This window comes from Stigmatopora argus, chromosome 5 (assembly GCF_051989625.1).
Source record: "Stigmatopora argus isolate UIUO_Sarg chromosome 5, RoL_Sarg_1.0, whole genome shotgun sequence".
Taxonomy (NCBI): Eukaryota; Metazoa; Chordata; class Actinopteri; order Syngnathiformes; family Syngnathidae; genus Stigmatopora; species Stigmatopora argus.
In genome coordinates, this window is record NC_135391.1 from 15,624,299 (window position 1) to 15,646,409 (window position 22,111).

Here is a 22,111-nt window from a genome sequence, read left to right on the forward strand (position 1 = left end):
GCTGGGATAGGCTCCAGCAACCCCCGCAACCCTTACAAGAATGCCTGGTGCGGAAGATGAATGCAGAAGGCCATTATAGATCATGTGGCTGTTTTCATCCTTCTGCTGTGAATTCGTTACTCGTAGACATCCAGTCTATTTGAACTGGGAGCTGGCAACTACTAGCTTTCAAATGAAGGTCATTTAAAGGTATCAAGACAATTAACATTTGGTAGTCAAGTGTGGCCAGCCAATCACACGGCACGAAGAGACCGTCAACCATTCACTTGCACACTCATACCTAGGGGCAATTTAGTGTGAGTAGAGTGTCCAATCAGCCTCTCAGGCATGTTTTTGGGACGTAGGAGGAAACTGAAGACCCCAGAGAGTACTCCACACAGTCAGAACCCACCGGGCACTGAACCCAGTCTCAGGACTGTGATGGGGACGTGCTGACCTCTGCCACCATCCCGTCTGAGAAAATTACTAATTTAATAAATGTTAAAATGCCGTGATTGGCGCCACTTGCTGCCCTTAGCTGGCTGAGATAGGCTCCAGCACCCCTGCGACCCTTGTGAGGATAAGCATGATGGAAAACGAGTAAATGTGAATACACATAAATACAGAAATACACTTGTGATAAGTGAAGTTTTTTTTTTCATAGTACTTTACTCAGTGCCTGTCACTGACAGTGGTAGGGGACAAATCTATTTCAACTGTAAAGCCTGGCTGTGAATGGTTTTGTGATTGTTTCAGAATGAATGCTGCCACCCCACAATTGAAAAATAATTGAAGAAATTATGCGTGCATGCATTGTCCCACCTGTCACGCAAGCATTCTTTTGACGTCATAGACGCAGGTGCTGTCAGACTAAAATTTCCTTGCCATCGTCACACCACGCACAAATAGAAAGTGCACGCGCACGCTGCTCCATTTATTATCGCGCCCTCCCTCCGATCGCACTTATCAATGAAAACCCCCACCACACCTCCACCCATTCATAAACACCTGACTCATTCATATTTTGGGCTACTCAGCGTGCACATCAAGGTAAATCTAGTTTGCGGTGAGTACAGCAAATAAGGGTGCTAAAATGTGACAGCTCCTGGCATAATTATGCAAATAATAAAAGGTCGATCTTCATCCCGCATGCAAGTAAAATGCAGCTGATAAATCTTGCGTAACACGCCAAGCCCATCCGCTGCACTAAAACACGTAACACTTCAGAAAAAAGCGAGCAGTGTCACCATAATCCCACCATCGTTAACATAACTGCATGCAATAAGACGCGATCCATGTGCAGTATTAGTGACGAAAGGCGATTAAAGCCCCATTAAGTGCACAAAAAAAGGAGTCAGCATGGTACGAAGAGAGCGCTGTTAACTTTTGGAGCAAACGAAGGGATTGATGGGGGAGAATTGGGGGCATGTGTGAGTGGCTTTGTCAGGTAAAGCCATGGGGGTCCCTACCTTCCGACGCTTCCGGAATTGACCCACATGCCACTCTGCTGGTGTGCCGGTCTCGCAAACCGGGCAAGGACACGTAGGGAGAACACTTGGTTGTCGTATTGAGATCGACTCCAAACAAAGAGCATGTAGATCGATCAGCAAAGGGACAAAAAGGACCTCTGCCCTCTCACACACCCCTTTTTCCTGCTTCTCTCGGCCCCCTTCTCAAAGCTTCACGAGACTCGGTTTAGTTGAAATCCTCCACGAGTGATAAAAGACGCCTTTGGAACGCAGAATAACACTTTTACAGTTTAAAACGTGCACACTAATGATCCAGACACTCGGTTCTAGTCTGAGCCGCCTCCTTTTCTGTTGTTGTTTCCCCAGCTGATTTCATCAAAGGACACGCCCCCACGCCGTGACGTCACGACCCTTCTCGCCCAACTCTTGCTGTGCGGCGTTTAGGTGCTGTAAGAATAAAAACTACTCAATTGGATTGAATGCGGTTTTACGGTATGACATGGCAGTAGATTGGCTTTGCAAAAATGTCTACATTCCTACATAATTAAATTCACTGCAGTTTCTGGCGATCTGTGTGTTAGCGTCAGTGTTAGTCAGTATTTTTAAAATTGTAATGACATTTTTTAATTTTTTAAATATGACACACTCCTTACATATAAGAGAGAAATGACTTTTGATACAGTTTAACCGGTACACGGTCGATTGGTCGCCGGTCTTTTGGTCGCCGATCAAGATGGCGACCAAAAGACCGGCGACCAATCAACCGCAAACGGCTGGAGCCTATCCCATCTGACTCCGGCCCAGAGGCAGGGGACACCCTGAGCCAATCGCAGGGCACAAGGAGACAAACAACCATTCACTCTAACACTCATGCCTAGGGGTAATTTAGAGTGTCCAATCAGCCTACCATGCATGTCTTTGGAATGTGGGCGGAAACCAGAGTACCTGGAGAAAACCCATGCAGGCTCAGGGAGAACATCCAAACTCCACACAGGTGGACCAACCTGGATTTGGATTTGAACCCAGGACCCCAGAGCTGTGAGGCTGACGCGCTAACCACTCAACTTATGTATATTTATTTTGTGTATTTGTCATGTTCATTTTCTGCGTTTATAGTTTGAGAGCTGTTTTTTGTTTTGTCTTTTGTCTAAAGAATAAAATGTAATTATCTTTTTTTTTATTTGAGACCTTGTTTTTGAGCTCCTTTGAAAAAAAATGTAATTCAGCATTAACAGAAAACCCAACTTTAATTTACCAATATGTTGCGTTTTTTGGGCAGGCCTTTTCCTGCGTAATGGTGGTGCATTGTTGTATTTATTCAAGAAGTTCAACATTGGACATTGTTCAGTATCCCCCTGCTCTTGAAGTCACATTTTCTTTGTTCCTTCTCAAGACTGAAGACAGACATCTATTGGCAGGTGCTGGTACTGAGCTCTCAAAACAAAGAACAATAAACTCCCTCATCTTCCAATGATGCCAATGCAGTCATTTACGTATGATAGTGTTTCTTACTGTTGATGTCGTTTAGTGTCACACTTGGGACAGACTTAATTATTGGACACATTCTAATCATTTATTGACTCCTTGGCTGCCATTGACAGTGCAAGACATCCAATACATTTTGACAGGGATAGCTAGTGTTAGGGATTGGTTCTATGGTGTTTTTCCCCTCTGACCTGTACCTGTGATTGCCCAGTGAGTTCACCTTTTGTTTCCCCGCCCCTGGTGTATCTCCTGCTTGCTGCCACTTGGGCGACAGGGGAACTCAATGGGCAATCACAGGGATAGGTCGCACAGGGGAAAAATGCAACAAAACCAATCCCCAACAGCTTGAAGCTAGAGCTGTCAATGGTATTTAAAATTAGACTTCTCAGCGAGTCCAAAATCTGAATGATTTGCACATGTATACTTGTCAATGGCAGGCAATGGGTTACATCAGTCAAAGGTTTATTTATACAACTCACTTCCACAGTCCATCTTCAGTTTCTTATTTTTAAAAAAAATGTCAGTGTTTTGGTCGACTCCTCTGCACAGATCTTCTCTAGAGCTGTGATGTTTGAGGACTGTTGCTTGGCAACACAGAGTTTAACTCCCTCCTCAGATTTTTGATGGGGTTGTGGTCTAGAGATTGGCTAGGCCACTCCAGAACCTTGATGTGCTTTTTACGGAGCCATTTAATACAGGGTTTTACTGGCTGTGTAATTTGGAACATTATCATGGTGGAAGAAAAAGCCACAGTACATCTTAAATTCCTCGAAACAGGCAAGGAAGTATTTACCCAAAATATCACAATACATGACCACAATCATCTTCTTTTGATACGAACCAGTCTGCCTGTACCCTTCCAAAAAAATACCCTTAAAACATAATGTTTCATCCGCATGCTTCACAGTAGGTATTCTATTCTTGTGATCCAACTATTCTTCCTCCAAACATGGCGAGTAGCGTTTAAACCAAAAAGTTCAATTTTGTTCTCATCTGAACGCATCACGTTCTCAGAATCCTCTCCTCTTCTGGATCCTCTAGATCAGGAGTGGCGAACAAGTTAGACAAAAAGACGACAGCCATCAAATATCACAGCTCTAGCCAACAACTGAGCAGAGGAGTGGGCCAAAATACTAACTAAATTTTGTATATAATCAAAAACTACAGGAAGCGTTTGACATCAGTCATTGCCAACCAAGGCTACAATACAGAGTACTGTAAGTAACGACTAGCTGCCCAATAATAATTTGCAAACCATTATCACAAATAAATTGTTAAAAAGATCATTCTGAGATTTCTCTTTTACATTCTACCCCTCACGCATGATGTATACCTATGATAAAAAGTACAAATCTATATTTTAAAATAGGTGAACTTACAAATTTTAAGTTGCCCAATTATTGGCTCCATTGTATTCTGTAGTTGTGTTACCAATTTATTTGCTTGATAATGTAACCCAAGGAGCGCTGTGGATCATAGTTATTGTTCCAACAAATCCAGCACAAAATGTTCAACCAAGGACCATTTTTTATTCCAAAAACAAACAGAGCAGTACTCGACTGTAATCACTTGATTACACCAGATTGCTGAAAGAATGTAACACATGAAATATTGAGTAATGATGAGGGTTTTTTTGCTGGTGCCTTAACTGACCTTCATTTCAGCCAGGTGTGCGGCATCCCATTAATTTCAACATTTATTCTTCCCTAAAATTGATTCAAACATTGTGTCACACAGTTCTTTTGGATATGAGGTCTAAACGGGTACACACAAATTCCTACTGCTTTGCTCAACAAGCAAAGATCATTCATTCATTTTCTGAACCGCTTTTCCTCACAAGGGTCAGGGGGTGCTGGAGCTGACTCCAGGCACAAGGCGGGGCACACCCTGACGGACAACCATTAATGCTCACACTCATATCTAGGGGCAATTTAGAGTGTACAATGAGCCTACCATGCATGTTTTTGGAATGTGGGAGGAAACCGGAGGACCCGGAGAAAACCCTCACAGGCACGGGGAGAACAAGCGAACTCCACACAGGAGGACCGACCTGGATTTGAACCCAGGACCCCAGAACTGTGAGGCTGACCACTCCTCCGCCATGTCGTAAGCAATGATCACATCATCCAAAAATGTGGCTCAAACTGCTGTGAATAATGTTTTTGTGTGTAGATGTGAGCAGTTTGGTTTTCTGCGCCTTGAGAAAACAGTGCCCTCTGACCCGATTGGCAATGGCAGAAAGAAACAGCATGAAAGATGTCGTGGAATGCCATGGGATAAAGTAGGACTTGAAGAGCGTTGGCACCGCGAGGGCTTAGAAATGTGGCGAGTCAGCCCCTTTGTTTGGACACTTGTGAGAGAGCTATCAAGCAGCCCTGCCTGATGGGACATCTGGCCTTTTCAGCCACGGCGCTACAAAAACACTGGAATGTGCACTTGTGATTATGAACTTTCTCACTCCTTTATATAGCATGTGGAAAGTTTGGTTTCCATAGCACTTCACGCTTTACAAAGGTGTGTCCATTAAGTTGAGAAAACACATAAAATCCCCCCTCTGGCGCATCCTGAGAGAAACTTTGGTCACACTCACCAACATGTTCAAATTAATACCACTTAAGCTCTGAAGCAACTATAAAACTATGGTCTTAAACAGTTCAAACAGCCATCATCTCACATCCCATTAGGACGCAAAAATGTTGCCTTCAGCCTACGCCTGAGGTGTCATTTTTTGTCGCGGGCCACATCGTGATTGCACTTTCCTCGATGTCTGCAAGATAAAGGTTCCATGACAAACGGATGATCAAAGCTATCTCTATCATTGTTTCATTTTTGTTAAAGACATTGTTGGCCTAATAATCACCCAAATCACCTTTTTTGAGGCTCTTAATAGCAAATATTCTATAAATATAAAAAGTATATATTTGTCATTATTATTTTTAACCTAATTATATTTGTTTAATTAGAAAAAGGAAAAATAATTAATGAATATTTTCTTTTTTAACCAATTTTTTCTCCAATCTATAGACCCTCCCAAGGTTTCTTATTTTTCTTTGTTGGGCTTTTTGGATTTCTCCTTGATGCCCTTTGAGACATTTTTTTAATGATTGAGGGCCATATAAATAAATGTGACTAGACTATTCTTTCTTTTTTAAAATTTAAAATACAAAAAGGGTGACAAAAAGTAAATATTTAAATATTTTATATTTGAAGGAAGACTTGAAAGAAGGAAAAAAACCTGAAATATTGTATGATTTCTGTAACTCCTTAACTTTAAGTGAGGACTACAAAAATTGTATTTCAATACCCTATGAACAAAATCACTTTACATCTATGCACATGAGTTCCTTTCGGGAGCCACACAAACATGTAACGGCCTGGATCTGACCGTTTGGCCCTGAATTACGTACATAAATACCTGTGTCCTTCAGCCTAAAGCATGCTAACAAACTAACACACGCTTAATACACCTTCAAGAAGAAGAAAAACATGTATATGTAAACCCTGTGCACTGAATCAAGTAGGTCAGAGCTGCAGTGGGTCTTCAAAACATTTCCAGCACCATGTGAATGATAACAGTATCAAGGATTAAATTCTTAAACACACAATCACACACACGGCAAAACATGAACGCGTTGTTTATGTGGAACAGAACCAAAGTTTAAGATTTGTTCTACCGGAGAAATTTGGCTTGTGTTTCTTCTTTTTTGGCAGTCAACATAGGAATTTAAATGTCTTCCCCTGGCTGAGAGGGTTAAAGTTCAAGAGTATGAATGGAATGGCTAAAGGGCAACACAAACAAGTAATCTTGTGGGAAACACTCATCCTGGCATTCCTGGAATATGCACATCTGTTGCAATCTCTGAATCTCTTGCCTTTCTTTGTAATTTCTCTCGTTCATGAACACATAGCGAGCTCAGAGAGGTACATGTCCGATCCGCCACGCTGGCATGAAGCAGCGTGTTTTGTAACGGCCGACCTATTTGGCAATTGGCGATGAGTGTGAGTTTAAGTGGAAAAACATTGGAGGCTCGATAAGGTTTGCGAGAAAGTAGCAGAGGGGAGAAATTGTTGACTTGTTATGTTATCAGTAGATTGGCCTATCTTTTGGTTAGCCAGATGTTGTTTCCTCATTATAACCTAATGGAAAAATATCACTGAGCTATTCCTGACAAAAAGAAGCGCATTTAGTGTCAGATACACAGATAGCTTAGTGTAAGATTTAATTCTTTATGGGGAAGAAATCTTTGGTTTCCTCCTTGTGCAAAACAAATAATTCATTACAGAGAAGGCCCAAATTTAGTATTCATCTGGAATCATAATATGTAAATTGGCTCAAACTCAACTACAAACTGCAATTATAACTGGAGCAAATGATCGCCGCCAGGGCTCCCAGTTAAAATAGAGAACTTGGCGTTTATGTCAGTTTGAGGCAAAGAGTTAACACAATTTAATCCAAACAATGTGCACAAGTACCGTATTTTCACAACTATAAGGCACACTCAAAAGTCTTCAATTTTCTCCAAAATAGACGGGGCGCCTTATAATTCAGTACGCTTTATATATGGACCAATACTAAAATTGTTATCACGATAAAATAAAATAAATCAGTCGATAGGGTACACCATCCTCTACAGCTCTCACAACTACGGCAAGGAGCCCCCGACTCAACTATTTTCCCTGTAGAAAAAGTACTGCGCAGTGACTGCTGGGATATATAGTTCTTTTGTCAATACACCCAGTATGACGGCGAGCACACTAATTTGGTGCTGGCCGTCATTCCGGCTGGATTTACAAAAGAACTCCTGCCGCTAATGTTGGCGTGGACATCGACATCAACACAGCTTTACAAAGGGTGGCAGGCAGCGCCAAGCTAGTTACGCTAGCTACTAGCTAGCTACTATTTGCGAATGGATTGTGGCCTGGACATCGACATCAACACAGCTTTACGAAGGGTGGCAGGCAGCGCCGGGCTAGTTACACTAGCTACTACTTGCAAATGGATTGTGGCCGCCTGGACAAATGTATATAACTCAGCGTTTTCGATGACTCATTTGGACAATTGTTCAATTCGGACACAGAAAATTAGGACTTTGATGGATTTGTGGGTATGTCTTGCCATGCCTGGCTGCGTCTTTAAAACCGGTGTGTCCTGTGTGTGTGTCAAATACAGAAATAGCACTCGTACTGACACTGCGCCTTTAAATGTGATGCACCATATAGTCGTGAAAATACGGTAATAATAAAAGAGCTTTGTGTCTTGTTTTCCCTATTGCGATGAGTAGGGTGGCAGGGAGTGAAAAGCAGTGGCAAAAAACAGTATAGATTGTAGCAGAAACTTTCAATTTTACTTAAACCGATAGACAACGCCAAGAATAAATGATTTTCATGTGGAAAGTTCCACAAACTAAGTACGCAAGTGGTACATTTTTTAAACCTCTGTCTGACACTCAAACAAAGTGTGCCTCACTTCCAGGGTCCATTAAACCTTGTTTCTCGAATACCGTGCATACTACAGTGCGTAGTCACTAGTCAGTGCGTGAAAGAAGGCTAAGTATTGTGGGATAACTCGCATTTGACTGGCTAATTCAGTATTGGCTTTAAAAATGTCTGATAACGGCGATTTTGCCTGCTTACGTTCCTAGAATGGCTATTATTCAAAATGAAATCGTGTCTTCTTACTTTCCCTTATTAGAAAAGCTCAAGGGATTGAGATGACATACACATCAAAAAAGTGAACAAAACAGAGTCACAGAATAAGAAACGGGAAAGGAACTACACAAGGAATTAAATGGAACTGCTATGTAGGTTGACATTGGAGTGAGATAAAACTAAAGATTAAAAGTACTTTTTCAAAGGTTTGTAGTTACCAAGGAAAAGGGGACATAAAAATGTTAACATTTCCAAGAATCCTAAGCACTTGTGAGAATCATAAACGTGCTAAAATGGACAATCAGTTTGGTGATTGCCCATGATGGAAGGAAATGTCAGGAATGTTAAGTGGTTCCTGGGGTAAAGAGTGAATGAAGGATGTAATAATTAAACAGTAGGGAAAGAGGAAAGGGTGGAATGTGAAGTGGAAAATGTTACAGTACTAATTCTCTTTGAATTGTTTGAAAATACATACAGCATTATATTTTAGGAGACTGCCTCTGCTGTTCATTATCTTTGTATAATAATAGAAGACATGGTGTGTCTAGGAGGGAATATATTTGAATAAAGTAGTTAATTTAGATTTTTTACCTGTATAAAATTTATTATGCATATTTCTAAAAGGGGTGGCTAAGCGGTTTGAGTGGTTAGCACGTCAGCCTCACAGCTCCTGGGTTCAAATCCGGGTCAGTCCACCTGTGTGGAGTTTGCATGTTCTCCCCAGGCGTCTGTGGGTTTTCTCTGGGTACTCCGGTTTCCTCTCACATTCCAAAAAGCATGCATGGTAGGCTGATTTGACTCTCTAAATTGCCCAAAGGTAAGGGTGTGAGTGTGAATGGTTGTCCGTCTCTTCGTGCCCTGCGATTGGCTGGCCACCGATTCAAGGTGTCCCCACCTCTGGCCTCAAGTCAGCTGGGATAGGCTCCAGCAGCCCCCACGACCCTGGTGAGTATAAAACGGTTCAGAAAATGAATGCATGAATGAATGAATATTCCTAAAAGGGTCGTGAATAAAATCTTGAGGTAAAAATTACAGATGTAATATATAAAATATGATAATTCCGCTTGTATTGAGGCGTGCGATTTGCATGTCCTCAGTACAGGTCAGTCAGAATTCCAGAAACTGCCTGATCAAACAAAGAGGGATGCCAAGTCAAACACTTCTGTGGACTTCAGTCTGGTTTGGACAAGCTGCACTTTCCTTACATTAGCACATACGTTATATCTGCATGTAGCACAAGCAACCTACATTTCAATTTTGCACACCCGAAAATAATGTAAATGTGATCTTCCACCCTGGTTATAGCTTGCGTGTATGATATTTCACAGATAACAATGGTGGCTGAACACAATCTGTACCGGGATACCGTGGAAAAAACACAAGTACACATATCACGTATCATATTCATTTCAAAACCCTTAAATGTTAAAGTACCTACTTGTCCGAGTGCTTTTCAATCTGTTATGTTTCTTATACCTTTTACAGCGTATTGTTAAATAGCTCAGACATTTTTGAGTTTTTTTAAAACCACAATCAGAAACTTCTTTCAAATATTCGAGTCAACAAATACATATAACCAGGTGAAGCCAAGGTGTTGTGTTATATATCTCAATTTTAGTTTAATCCTAATATTTCTCTCGCATCACATATTTTAACTATCTTGACTGCCGCATAATAACAAAGACAGTGGGTGACATGAGAGGTTGTTTCATATATGATAGATCCCTTGTTTCTGCTAGCCACGTAAAGCCAAAGAAAAGCAAAACATATGCAAATAATCATTTGAAGCATTTTTGTGTATTTTTGGTGAAATTTCACATCATTGTCGTTGGAGAATTGATCGCAATTACCATGTGATGAGAGGTTACCTTGTTAACAGAAATAGTATAGGATGGGCCCATAGCTGACTTTTTTATGGTCAGAATCATCATATGCAAGAGTCAGGTCATAATGAACGTTTCAATAAATATGATGTTTGTTTGTTTTAAAACTGCAACGTCAGCTAACCCTTCAATAACAAATGTTAGGAGAGGCAATGTTTACAGAAAACTTAAGCAAATATTTCCTTTCTAACTAAACATCTTTAATAGTAAAATATGCTCCAAGATATAAAAGTAACTCAAATTAAAAACAAATAGTACTAAAAACAGCCCCTTTAAATCATAGCAAATGCCGTCACAGTCTCAGCGTAATTATGTTTTGAGAGGTTTCTTTCCAAACTGCAGCTGAACATTTATCTATCATTATCTTTTGACTTATTTTAGTTCTGACCATGAAGTTGCGGACCACTTGTGTTGCCCTGAATGTAGTACTTTCCAATTTTGCCTCATTCCATTGTGCTAAAATCTCTCATTCGTCAGGCTCCATGTGTCTGCCTCTATTTAGACGTTGCTCACACATACAGGAATAGCGAGGGGAAAAGGGAAGGGAGGGAACGCGGGTGAGTGTAAAACCAAAAATCTCATACCAAGTGAGACGCAGATGGACAAGTAAATCACATTATGATGGGCTGAGGCTTTGCAGGAAGTTGCTGCTTTGTGTTTACTTCAAATGGCCACTTTTTGTTCATTGCATTGTATTGCAGCTAAGCAAACAAAAACAGAGGCATTCCCAAAACATGGGGCAACAATACCTCAATGAAAAAAAAAAAACTTCATTTGATAAAGGTGCAAGTCACTGTATCGGCGACAGTGCTGTTCAACAGACAACTTAAGAATATTCATTAAAAAGTATGACATCTTTGTCTTGGATACCAATAGTTCATGAGACCGGATAATTCAGTTTTGTGACTCATAGTTACGTATCATATGCTAAATGAGGCTATCAATGAGAAAATATCTTTACAGATGGAACATCATTTGTAGCTGTAGTAGTAGTCGTAATTGGCCTATCACAGACTCCACCCCTGAAATGGCCAGTGACCAATCAAGCGTTAGGCATGCCTCCATTGTCCAATTGATTCATATGGTAGTTTGGTAAGGCTACAGACATCTAAAATGGTCAAGCAATTTGCATATGAATTGTAGTTACCACCTCCTTCCTCCTCATAGTACTGAGATCGAGGGTTCAATCCCCAGTGGGATCCAACCTTCCGGTGTGAATTTTGCATGTTCTTCCTGTGCTCGTGTGGGCTTTCTCCCAGTGCAGATGAAGACGATGTGGTTCTCCTCACCAGATTGGATAGGATTAGGAATGAGACAATAAGAGGGACAGTGGAGGTTGAGCATTTTTGAGACAAGATCAGAGAGATGATGGTTTGGGCATGTCCAAAGGAGAGGTATATGAACATCATTGGTAGTAGGATGTTGCGTGTGGAACTGCCAAGAAAGAGGGCTCGTGGTTCGACCTAAGAGAAAATTCATGGATGTAGTGAGGGGCAACATGAAAGTTGCTTGGTGTGGGGGAGGATGATGCAAAGGATGATTCACTGTGGCAACCCCCCATGGGACAAGTCGAAAGTGTAGTAGTAGGAGTAGTGTTGATTATAGGTTTGTGTACTTGTGTTCATATTCCTAATTTCTAATAAAACTGTTCCATGTATGAAATGTATTTGTTATTTATAATTGTATAGTTTATGCACAGACTACATCGAACCCATGTAACCATATAGTCCAGCAAACAAGGGGTGACAAAAATGTCACGTCTTAAAACGTTTGTGTCCAATCTGTAAAAGCAGTTTAGCTCCCTGCCTGCCATTGACGACAAATGCCGTTCAATCCATTTAACCTATAAGGTCTGAACTTGGACAAAATGAACAAATGTTTAATCCTCCTTGTTCAAATGGGTTGCATGTCTATTATGAACAAACCAGTTCAAATTTATAACGGAAGGATGAAAAGAGCAACAAGATTAGATACCTATCATCAACCGACGACCATGAAAACACAATCAGAGATTATTTTTCCTGTAACTGAACTTGCAAAAATAAAATTAAACCCCTAAGCATATCTATACCCGGTAGGTGTCCAAAAATAGAGTGACGGAAAAATCTATAATGGTGTTCGGTTATATCCGCCCTACTGCTGCATGCACTGTGGGTCGTTCAAACAACTGCCACACAATAGCCACTGGGACCATATGGACCTTATGTGTTTATTGGCCAGAGTGCACCACACAATGTTTAAAGGATCTAAGTGAGATCAATGGTCCAGTGGGCAGTGGTTCTTTGGAACGTTGCATGATCCAGGCTAATCCACCAGTAAATGGACAATATGACTATCAAAACATTGTGCACAGTTTTTACAAGCATTTTTTCATGATTTTTTTTATGTGTTGCATATTAACTCCCTGCTGCACAAATGATCATTGCATTAAGAGGTTTGTAAGATGCTATTAAAACAACAACAACAACACAGGGATTGCAAACTAAAGTGACCCATGTTGAAAACTGCATTAGCAATAAGTAGCCTAAGGTTCATAAATTGGAATATGCGGTTGATATGAATTATTAATGCAAAAAAAGAGAGCCGGTAATCATGTGAGGGTTGAGAAGGGAGCAAATGCCGATGCTCTGATAATTTAGTTCACAGATTTCAAAAGCCGGGGGGCAGATCCAGCCCGCCATGTCATTTGGTGTGGCCCTCAAAAATAAATGATAGGATTCACTAAAATAAAATTGAAACAAAATTCCTGTTGTCCTCAATGAGGAATCAATGACTACAGAAAAAAAGACATTTTCTGGTTTTTTTCTTGAAAAAAATAGAATAAATAAAAATAAAATATTGTTATTTGAATGAAAAAAACATTTCAGACCTTTAAAAAATTAAAATGCATTGATTTTTTTATCAATAATAATAATACAAAAAAATCAGAAAGCAATAATTTAAAAAAGATCATTAAGTTTTAAAAAATTTATGAATAAAAGTGAAATATTAAGAAAATTAAAAAAGATCAGACATTTTAACTTCAACAATGCTTCTAAAAGATGTATCGACCATCAAAGTTTTTGATGCACAATTGATAAATCATAATTGCTTGTGTATTTGATTAGCCAATTCATTACAGTGAAGGATTCCCGTTAGCCCTCCCAGTTAAAATGGATTGGACGTAAAACGTCATAAATGTCACTGAAACAATTCACTGTCAGTCAAAACAGAAACAATCTTCAACACTAACAGCATGTCTGTATGAAAAGAGAATTTTAGAACAGGAAATAACTTGAAGTGAGTGTTGATATACTCTACACTACTCTATACTATTAAAGTGCGACCCTGCTTAGCAGGAATGGCACCCTTGGTAGTTTCTCTTCCTCTAGCTTAGAGTTAAAGCCTACAACGCTTACCGGGGCATACGTGTCGCATGTCAATATGCTTGCCTGATTCAAGAGTTTGCACTAGAGAGTTCAGGCAGTCATCCATATCTGTATGACTCATTGTCTCTGCAAATTTGTAGGAAGACGGCTGTTTTTCATGTGAATTTTACCCTGTGATTATGTTTGATGGGCACTGTGGCAAACATTCTCCACGCTAGCAGAACTTTATTAAAGCTCTGACTATATTGACACCACATGCTTCAAGTGACCTACTTCCTATTTTCTTACTCCCACTGTATGTGGCCTAGTTTGGACAAACATGAAGCTGATGGTGGACTTTTGGTCCATTAAAGGAGGAAAAAAAAAGAAAGATTGCAACAAGTTTGATCTTTAAGTCTATGGTTTCCTCTAACCACACAATCAGAAGATGAAACCCTTGACACCTTAGACCAGGTCGCCAGTCAGCTGCAGGGTACACAGAGAGACAAATGAGCGCCCCCACTTATGATAACACCGCCAACAGCAAGAATCGAGCCGGCACCTGCCTGCACCGAAGACAGGCGAGTGAGCCTCTACTGCCCTGCATGTTTTTGGGATGAAAATCGGAGAATCTGGCGAAAACCCATGCAAGCCCTGGGAGAACATGCAAACTCCACACGGTCACCGAGCTGGGATATAGCAAATGAATAAATGGGCAAAAAACATATGACAACTTGCAGCAGCACTGAGCAACAAGAAGTCATTGCTAAACATACTAGAGCTGGTCCTATTCTTTTTTTTCTTTTTTTTAGATCAAACAGACAACGGAAGTTGTCAATGCATGGTTCAATGAAAGACCAGCAACCACTTGTTAAACCACAAACTCAATACAACTTTGCAAAACCCCGAAAAGTTTCAGATTTTCCAGTCAAACAAGCACGTGGTCTAAGCTTAGAGCGCATACACTTTCAAACATCTTAGACATGATCAACTTTCAAGCCTAAATGAGACAAACGGATGCTCAAAAAGGAAATACTGCGGGATTAAACAGTGTGCCTTGTGTACCCCAAATTGAACCCTTGTGCAATGATACAAACAAAAAGTGCAGCCAACTGATTAAAAAAATACAGCGGCTCTTGAATTGAATGAGAACCATTATTCTATTTTTGCTTATACAAAAATACATGATTAAATTGAATAAAATTAAAAAGAAGGAATCCTAATCTCAGGTACTTGCAGGGAACAAAAATGAAAGAGAATGTTAAAATTGAATGTCTAAATATGTTGCTGCACTATTTTTGTGTACATGATTGTTCAGTGACTTTTGTTGAGTTTGCATTTGCAAGCTAAATTAGCTGAATGACACTTCTTATCTTTAAAAATTTATAAATCATGTCGTTCGCATCTCAAGGAAGAACTGTACTAGCCGAAACCAAATGCTTACTCACTTAATTGAAATATATTTTCTGCTTTGCTTTTATAAAGAATGTCATCATGTTCCATAGCAGCAATGGTAGCAGATCCAGACCCATCTCAGATGTGTTTATCTATCTTTTGAAGCTGAGGAATGTCAAAGCCAATATAGAACCTCTCTTCTTGTGACACCTTTTACTCTCCAAACTTGGTTATTGATATCACTGCTGGACCAGGTGGAATATATGCATGCATTTATTTAAGGATGTGAATGTTACATGGGATTATCTGTTGTTTAGTTTTTTGATGATTGTTGGAAATAGATATATTGGGGGTCCAAATATCGGGCAGATAAATTGAGTTTATAATATATATTAACAATATATTAGGATCATTAGAACTGCTTTGCTTTTGAGACCAAGCATTTTCAGGGTAGTGTGCAACAGGTACTGGTGTGGCGTGACCGGACGTTTGGTCGCCGGACTTTTGGTCGCTGGGCTTTTGGTCGCCGGACGTTTGGTCGCGGACGTTTGGTCGCCCGGACCCAAACAACCGGTGACCAAACGTCCGGCGACCAGACGTCCGGCGACCAAAAGTCCGGCGACCAAAAGTCCGGTGACAAAACACGGTAAAACAACACGGTCTACGCATCAATAAAAGCTAACAATTGCCCTGAGCAGTTTCACTGAGCAGGCGTGTGAGTGTATCATACCTGTCAACCTCTGCCGATAACTGCCCTTATAAATGATTATGATTCCACTTACAAACCCCCAAAAAACCTTACAAACACCGTACGAGTCGTACGTAAAATTTGACCCAAGCTAAGAATATTCTCATTATAATTGCCTCTAAAATTAAGAATTGCAGATCATTTCCAAAAGCATTAATCGCCTGCTTGTTATAAATGATTTCATGATTGATATTTAGTCAATATTTTAGTGTTTTTGCTGGTATTTGCAGATTTCATGTCTGTGTCAAAGCACTGTCTGACCTCTGGTCTTTGTGTTTAGTATGCTTGAACATTCTTCAGCTGTTTTACTCTTTCACTGTTTAAATAATCACTTATCATGGGACTTTTAAGACCAACAAGTATATATTTCGAATGAGTGATTTATGAAATTTCAAATTTCAGGGCAATGAAATCACATTTTGTGTCATCGTTATTGCTGTCAAATCTCCAAATTTGACCTGGACAGCATGTGAGGCTTAATCCATGTTTGTTTGGGTTTGTTTCCAGCTATGTAAAATATTTTAGTTGACAACCTCCTCATCTAGCTCATTCTTTCAGGATCCATTGTTTAAAAAAAATATGCAGCCATTGCACACAATATCCTGGTTCTCTCCCTCTCTCTTTCTTTCTTTTCAACAATGTTGCCCCACTGCAAAAGTTTCCCAAGAGGCCAAACATCAGGGGGTTCTGGGAAGAAGAGCTGAAGTTATGCATTATTATGTTATTGCTTCTTTCTTTGAATGTGAAAATGTCCCGCATCCAAAGGCCCTGCTTTTCACTTTGATTAGTTTGTCCTCACATACAAGCGCTTCAACCTTAGGCACTATTGGCAGACAGAGAGACGGCCTCACCCCGAAGGAAGAATGGTTCAAATTCCACAGCTGATAGAAAAACACAGGAGCAAGACGGGACGCAGTAACGGATGTCAACTTCATCTGTTTGCTGTACCACGGGTGCTGCGCCATCTGTTCTTTAGTCATGTTTTTCATTTGTGTTTTTACACACTATACTTTAGAGAAACATCACACAAAAATTTCAAGTGTGGAAAATACCAGAGCAGCCGCATGAAAAGGTATTCACTGCCATTAACAGCAATAGACGTCTCATTGATTTGAACTCAGAAGGGCTGACCGTGATCGTTCAAATGGTAGTGAATAAATTAAGGCAAAAAAGAAAACGATTTTGATATAAATATTATGAAAGTGGGGTAAATAAGCAGAATTTTAAATACAGAAGTAAGTTATACAATATATCACTGCCTTTTAAGATTTTTTTCGAAAACAGGGGAACACTGGATTATGAATAAAATAATCCAATATTGTCATATTTATTCTATTTAAGACTAAATTTTATGCATAAGTCAAAACCAAGCGAAACAAACTTACTCATCAGAACATATCTCCAATACTTATAGTCATTAGAAGGTCATTAATTTACGTAAATCATCCTTTTTTATTGTGATCTTGAGTTTAGACTAGATAAACGCCTTCTGGGCAGACACATGATATTTTGTCTCAGATGATACTTAAAGTGACACACCTCCTAAAGTTTCCTGAATTTTATTTTCTTTGGCTCATTTAAGCCAAAATCCTCCGTTATAAAATCTAAAAAGTCGGATACATGATATGAATGGATGTTTTATTATGATAAAGTACAAGTTCTTCGGCTACAACCCCCCAACTCCGAACGCTCGCTCCCCTCCAGCCGATCCCGTTACGCAACTATCAGCCACCATCCACAAAGTTCTGCCGCGCACACGATCTCAAAAACAAGTAGATTTTAAAACAAACAAAATATGTCCTACCTTTTTACAGCCTTCCACTACAGAATCGCTTTCTCGTGTCCTTCTCCTCAACGTCCACGTACAGTTCAACACCTCCCGATTGCTCGTCTGCCTCTCCTGCCGGCCACACACATGCAATGATGATGACTACGATGATGAGATGACATCCAATCAGAACATTTAAACCCAACCAGGCATTCTCGTTAGTTACTTTCCAGACAAACAGCATCACAACTAATCCAGCCTATTGTGCACACGTGGATCTCGTGTGTCTTACTGTGGTCCTGATGCGAGTTTTTCTAGTTATCTTACCCATAAAGTGCAAGCCGATACTTTTCTTATTTGATTTGGAGTATCCGAATTGTAAAAATCATTTTTTCCAGGCACCCTGAACGCATCAATGACAGAGCAGCCACTTAGTCATATTTTTTGTTTTGTTTTCTCACCAAGTTCAAGTCCTTGATCTCCTGCTCTCCGTGCCCTCTTTCCTCGGTGGTCGCGCCCACTTATGTTGATGTTCCACTCGGGGCCAGGCTTCAGCAACAGCAGCAGCAGTAGCGCGTTCCCGACGTCAGCTTCATCCCTCGTGGTCCTCTCAGCCACACCCATCCATTCATAAAGTGGCGATAGTGCCAGACAGTGCATGGGCATGTGCACGTATACGCAAAGCAGCTGACAGAGAATTGCATAATCGAGACTCTAAATGTGTCGCAGCAGTCAATGACCTGCTATTATCAGGTAAACAACATGAATGTGTCCGTAGTATAGTTAGTGTGCAAGTTTAACTCTGTGGCTGCCATTGACCGGCGATAGACGTCCAATCCATTTTAACTGGGAGAGGCTGATTGAATGATTAGGAGCAGTCCTCCCAGTCAAAAGGAATTGGACGTCTCTCACCACCAATGGCAGTGAATAAAGAGTTAAGTCAAGGTTGAATCCAATCAAGTAAGAAGAATGAAAGGCATAGACCAGGGGTGGTGAAGACGTGGCTCCTGAGCCGCACGCGGCTCTTTGTTTCTTATCGTATTTTGTATATATACTGTGGCTCTTTGCCTCATTTCATGTGTCTCTTATTTGTATTTTCTCATAAAACACTCAAATTCATCAGGGCCCGTTAAAAACAAAAAAATAAATTATATTGAAAAAAAAAATTGGCAGATTGGATTTTTTTATACTCCTTCTGACGGAAGATGGGGTTCTTTGGCTCTCACAGTTCAAAATTTGGGCTCTTTGTGTCTTACTTTTTCGCCACCCCTGGCATAGAGAGGAGCTTAATCGGAGGGAAAAATCGATTAGATTTATTTATTTTTCAAATCACTTACACTCGTAAAGATTGCAGGGGTGCTTGAGCCTATCCCAGGCAACAATGGGCAGTAGGCAAGGGACACCCTGAATTAGTTGCCATCCAAAATGACAGATATTTAATATTTTCCTGATTTACAATAGTGGAGAAAATGTAAATAGAAGCCATTTTTTCCCAGTAGTCAAAAGAACCGTTATCCGATATTTTTATGTTCCAGTACTATTTTTTTCTAGGAAATTCATGTATTCAAGATTGCCCTGCTTTCTTTTCACGCATTGGCTACCAACTGTGGTATGTGCAGCTATTGGACAAACAAGCTTTAATGGACCCGGGAAGTGAAACAGGCTTTGTCTTAGTGAGACAGTGGCATATTGAACAAGCATAGAAACTGAAGTGTGTATGCCTATTTTTGTAGGCGTGCGTGGCGTGACTGGTGTCACATTTGTCGCACAATAGTTGCACTTATAAGTATTGTCAAATTTGGGGTTTAATATTTACTTTCTTCATCGTTGAGGGCTAATAAATGCATAATTTGGCTTCTATATTTCACATAAGTCATTTATACTAGGTAATGTCTGTTGCTTTAATTCATTGTAGTCATATAGTCACCTTTGTCATGTGCGTCCAAGTGAAACAAAATCTTGTTCAATAGATTTCAAAAACAGGATTTAATTAGTCAAAAAGTGTAGATTAAAGTCAGTATATCGAGGAAGTGGCTGCCTTCCATGCGGGCAGACATTTTATCAAAGCAAATACCATTTTAATCATTATAATGTGAGTATCATAAATTGCCCTGCCCATGACGTCATTAATACCCATTGTCAAATCCACCTGTTCTCAAATATCGGTGTGTGTGTGTGTGTATGTATGTGTGAGTATGACTGACATTGCAAAATGCCTGCCCTCATAAACAGCTTTTCATTTTGTTAAAACATAATTTTCTCCATGATCAGAGATCTATGAAACTTGCAATATCGATACTTGAATAGATTGAGCAACTGTCTTGATCATGAAGTTCATTCATACTAAGTGTTATCTTTCCCTTTAAATTTACAACATTTTCACTGTGACTGTGTTGAGCACACATTTTAAGGCTTGAAGTTGCAAAGAATTGCATCATCCATGTAAGAGTCATCTACACTCATAACCCCAGTGTGAACAGCTGTGCGTTGTTATAAAGCCAATTCATGGCGAAATAAATGTTTCAACAAAAACAACAACAACAACAACCAAACAAAGAATAGCAACAATATAGGACCATGCAGGAGGGTTCTCTTGTTTTCCACAAGTTTGGAACAATGGAAATGAAAATCCTTTACCGTTTTCCCAATTCAATGAAGGCTTCCCTCTTCCCTAGAATATGATGCACACAGATGCAATACACCTAAATGTCTTAGACAGCACTTTCCTATGCCATGCCACTATTGATGTAGCAATATGGGCACAATAGGTCTATAATGGAGCGACTCCACATAAACACACATAAAGCCAATTCTCGATCGGTCTTTCCTAAGTGGGCAAACTGCTGATCCTGGGGGTGTAAAAGGCATGCATCAGCAGAATAACGACAAACAAACAGTTGGCGATTGCACAGCGCCTTTAACATAGACACAACACAACATTGGCACAAACAAAGGAGCCATCTCGGTCTGGTTTGGATCACTTTCACTTTTGCACGTGAGGAGCCAAAGCGGTGTTTGACACCAGCCATTGAGCCGCCACAATGACACACGTTCGGGAGCCCAGTGGCCACAATGAGCCTCTATTTGCCTCGGAGCCTCTGTTATTCTTTGGGATGATCGGCAGAACAAAGGGCGTGACAAAGTTTCAATTGAGCTTGAACAATCGCTTTCAAAGTGGCCAGTGCCTTGGTGTCGTCTCTGGGCCTTTTTGCCAACTGTACAACATCATGGTCAGTGTGTCACGGTACTAAAAATATCAGCATTCATCTGTCAGTGATGAATTTAAAGGTTTTGCGATAACTTATGATTATTGAATTTGGATCCAGACATATATATGCCTTATTATTTTTTTTTTAAGGTATTGTGCGACCAGCTGTCTCTTTGGCAGGCTGGACAGTGATCCAAAAGAAAGACTTGTCAAGACATGAACCATAACATTTTCCTCAGCCTATATTCTACCACCGGTAAGTGAATACCCAGATTGCGGACCTTGGTGGCCCAAAATCGGGCCGCCTGTGTCCCTGTTTGGCGTCACTGAGGTGCTATGAATAGACGCTGGCGTATTGTCAGTGCCGTCAGCTGGGCATTGGCACGTGTGTCTCATGTGCTCCTGCCTGGTGTCGCTGTACCGGCAGTACTTTGGTGTTGCCATGGAAACAAGAATGAGCAGCTAACCCTGCCCTGACATCCGTTGGTGGGTTTTCTCAAGAAACCCCTTCTCTTCCTTTGTGTGGCTTTTTCTTTTTATCATGTCTGCTTTCTACCGTTTGGCACCAATTCAGTGAATTCAGGTAAAGTGCAAGAGCGTCTCTTTCCATCTTTCCCCATGTGTGGTGTGGGAGAGACTAATGGAGAGCTGAGTGGGTCACTGCCTAATTGACAAAAGCTCTATAGCCTTCACAGCACCAAATGAGCAGATTGCAGTGTTTGTACTTCTGCTCCATTTACCACTTTGTGTCTGATCATGTAAAATTTACTCTGCCTTGATGGGCAGGCAGAAAGCCATATGGCAGGCCAGGTAAAAAGTTAACAAAATGAAGCAAAGTAAATAAAGTCTGCCGGTAATCTTCAGATGCAACCCCCTTAGCTTGTTTATCTGTTATTCATCATCTGTAGAATATAGTGTTGTAAGAAAAAGAATCTGCCCAGGCAGAATGACTTGGATTTCTGCATAAATTGGTCAAATTATCAACCCTGCCACAGCATCCCAATCAGAACATACATTAGAATCCTCCATAAAGCTTCATGCTGTGGATTGTTGTATAGTGTGGCTTCACCCATTGTTGTATTTTTCTTGTTTTCCTTGTGATAATTTGACTCTAGTGAAGGAAAATTGTCTCTTCAGTGTAGAGATCCAATACTTTGGGCATGCGGGTGACAGAACAGCT

At 40.4% G+C, this 22,111-nt stretch overlaps 1 protein-coding gene across 2 annotated transcripts in view; it reads right to left on the minus strand.

Annotated features, from left to right (window-relative positions):
- Positions 1–18,345, minus strand: part of rhobtb4 (Rho related BTB domain containing 4) — a 37,302-nt gene extending 18,957 nt beyond the window's left edge. The window contains exons 1-2 of one of the 2 annotated variants that reach the window (XM_077600422.1): positions 18,185–18,345; positions 17,760–17,855 (exon numbers count right to left, since the gene is read on the minus strand). Coding sequence is in view for 1 of the 2 variants with exons in the window: in XM_077600421.1 (XP_077456547.1) it covers positions 1,449–1,573 (125 nt within the window). In the remaining variant the exon portion in view is untranslated. Of the gene's footprint in view, positions 1–1,448; positions 1,811–17,759; positions 17,856–18,184 lie in introns of those variants that run through there. The other variant, XM_077600421.1, reaches the window with a different exon arrangement.
- Positions 18,346–22,111: the final 3,766 nt, after the last annotated feature.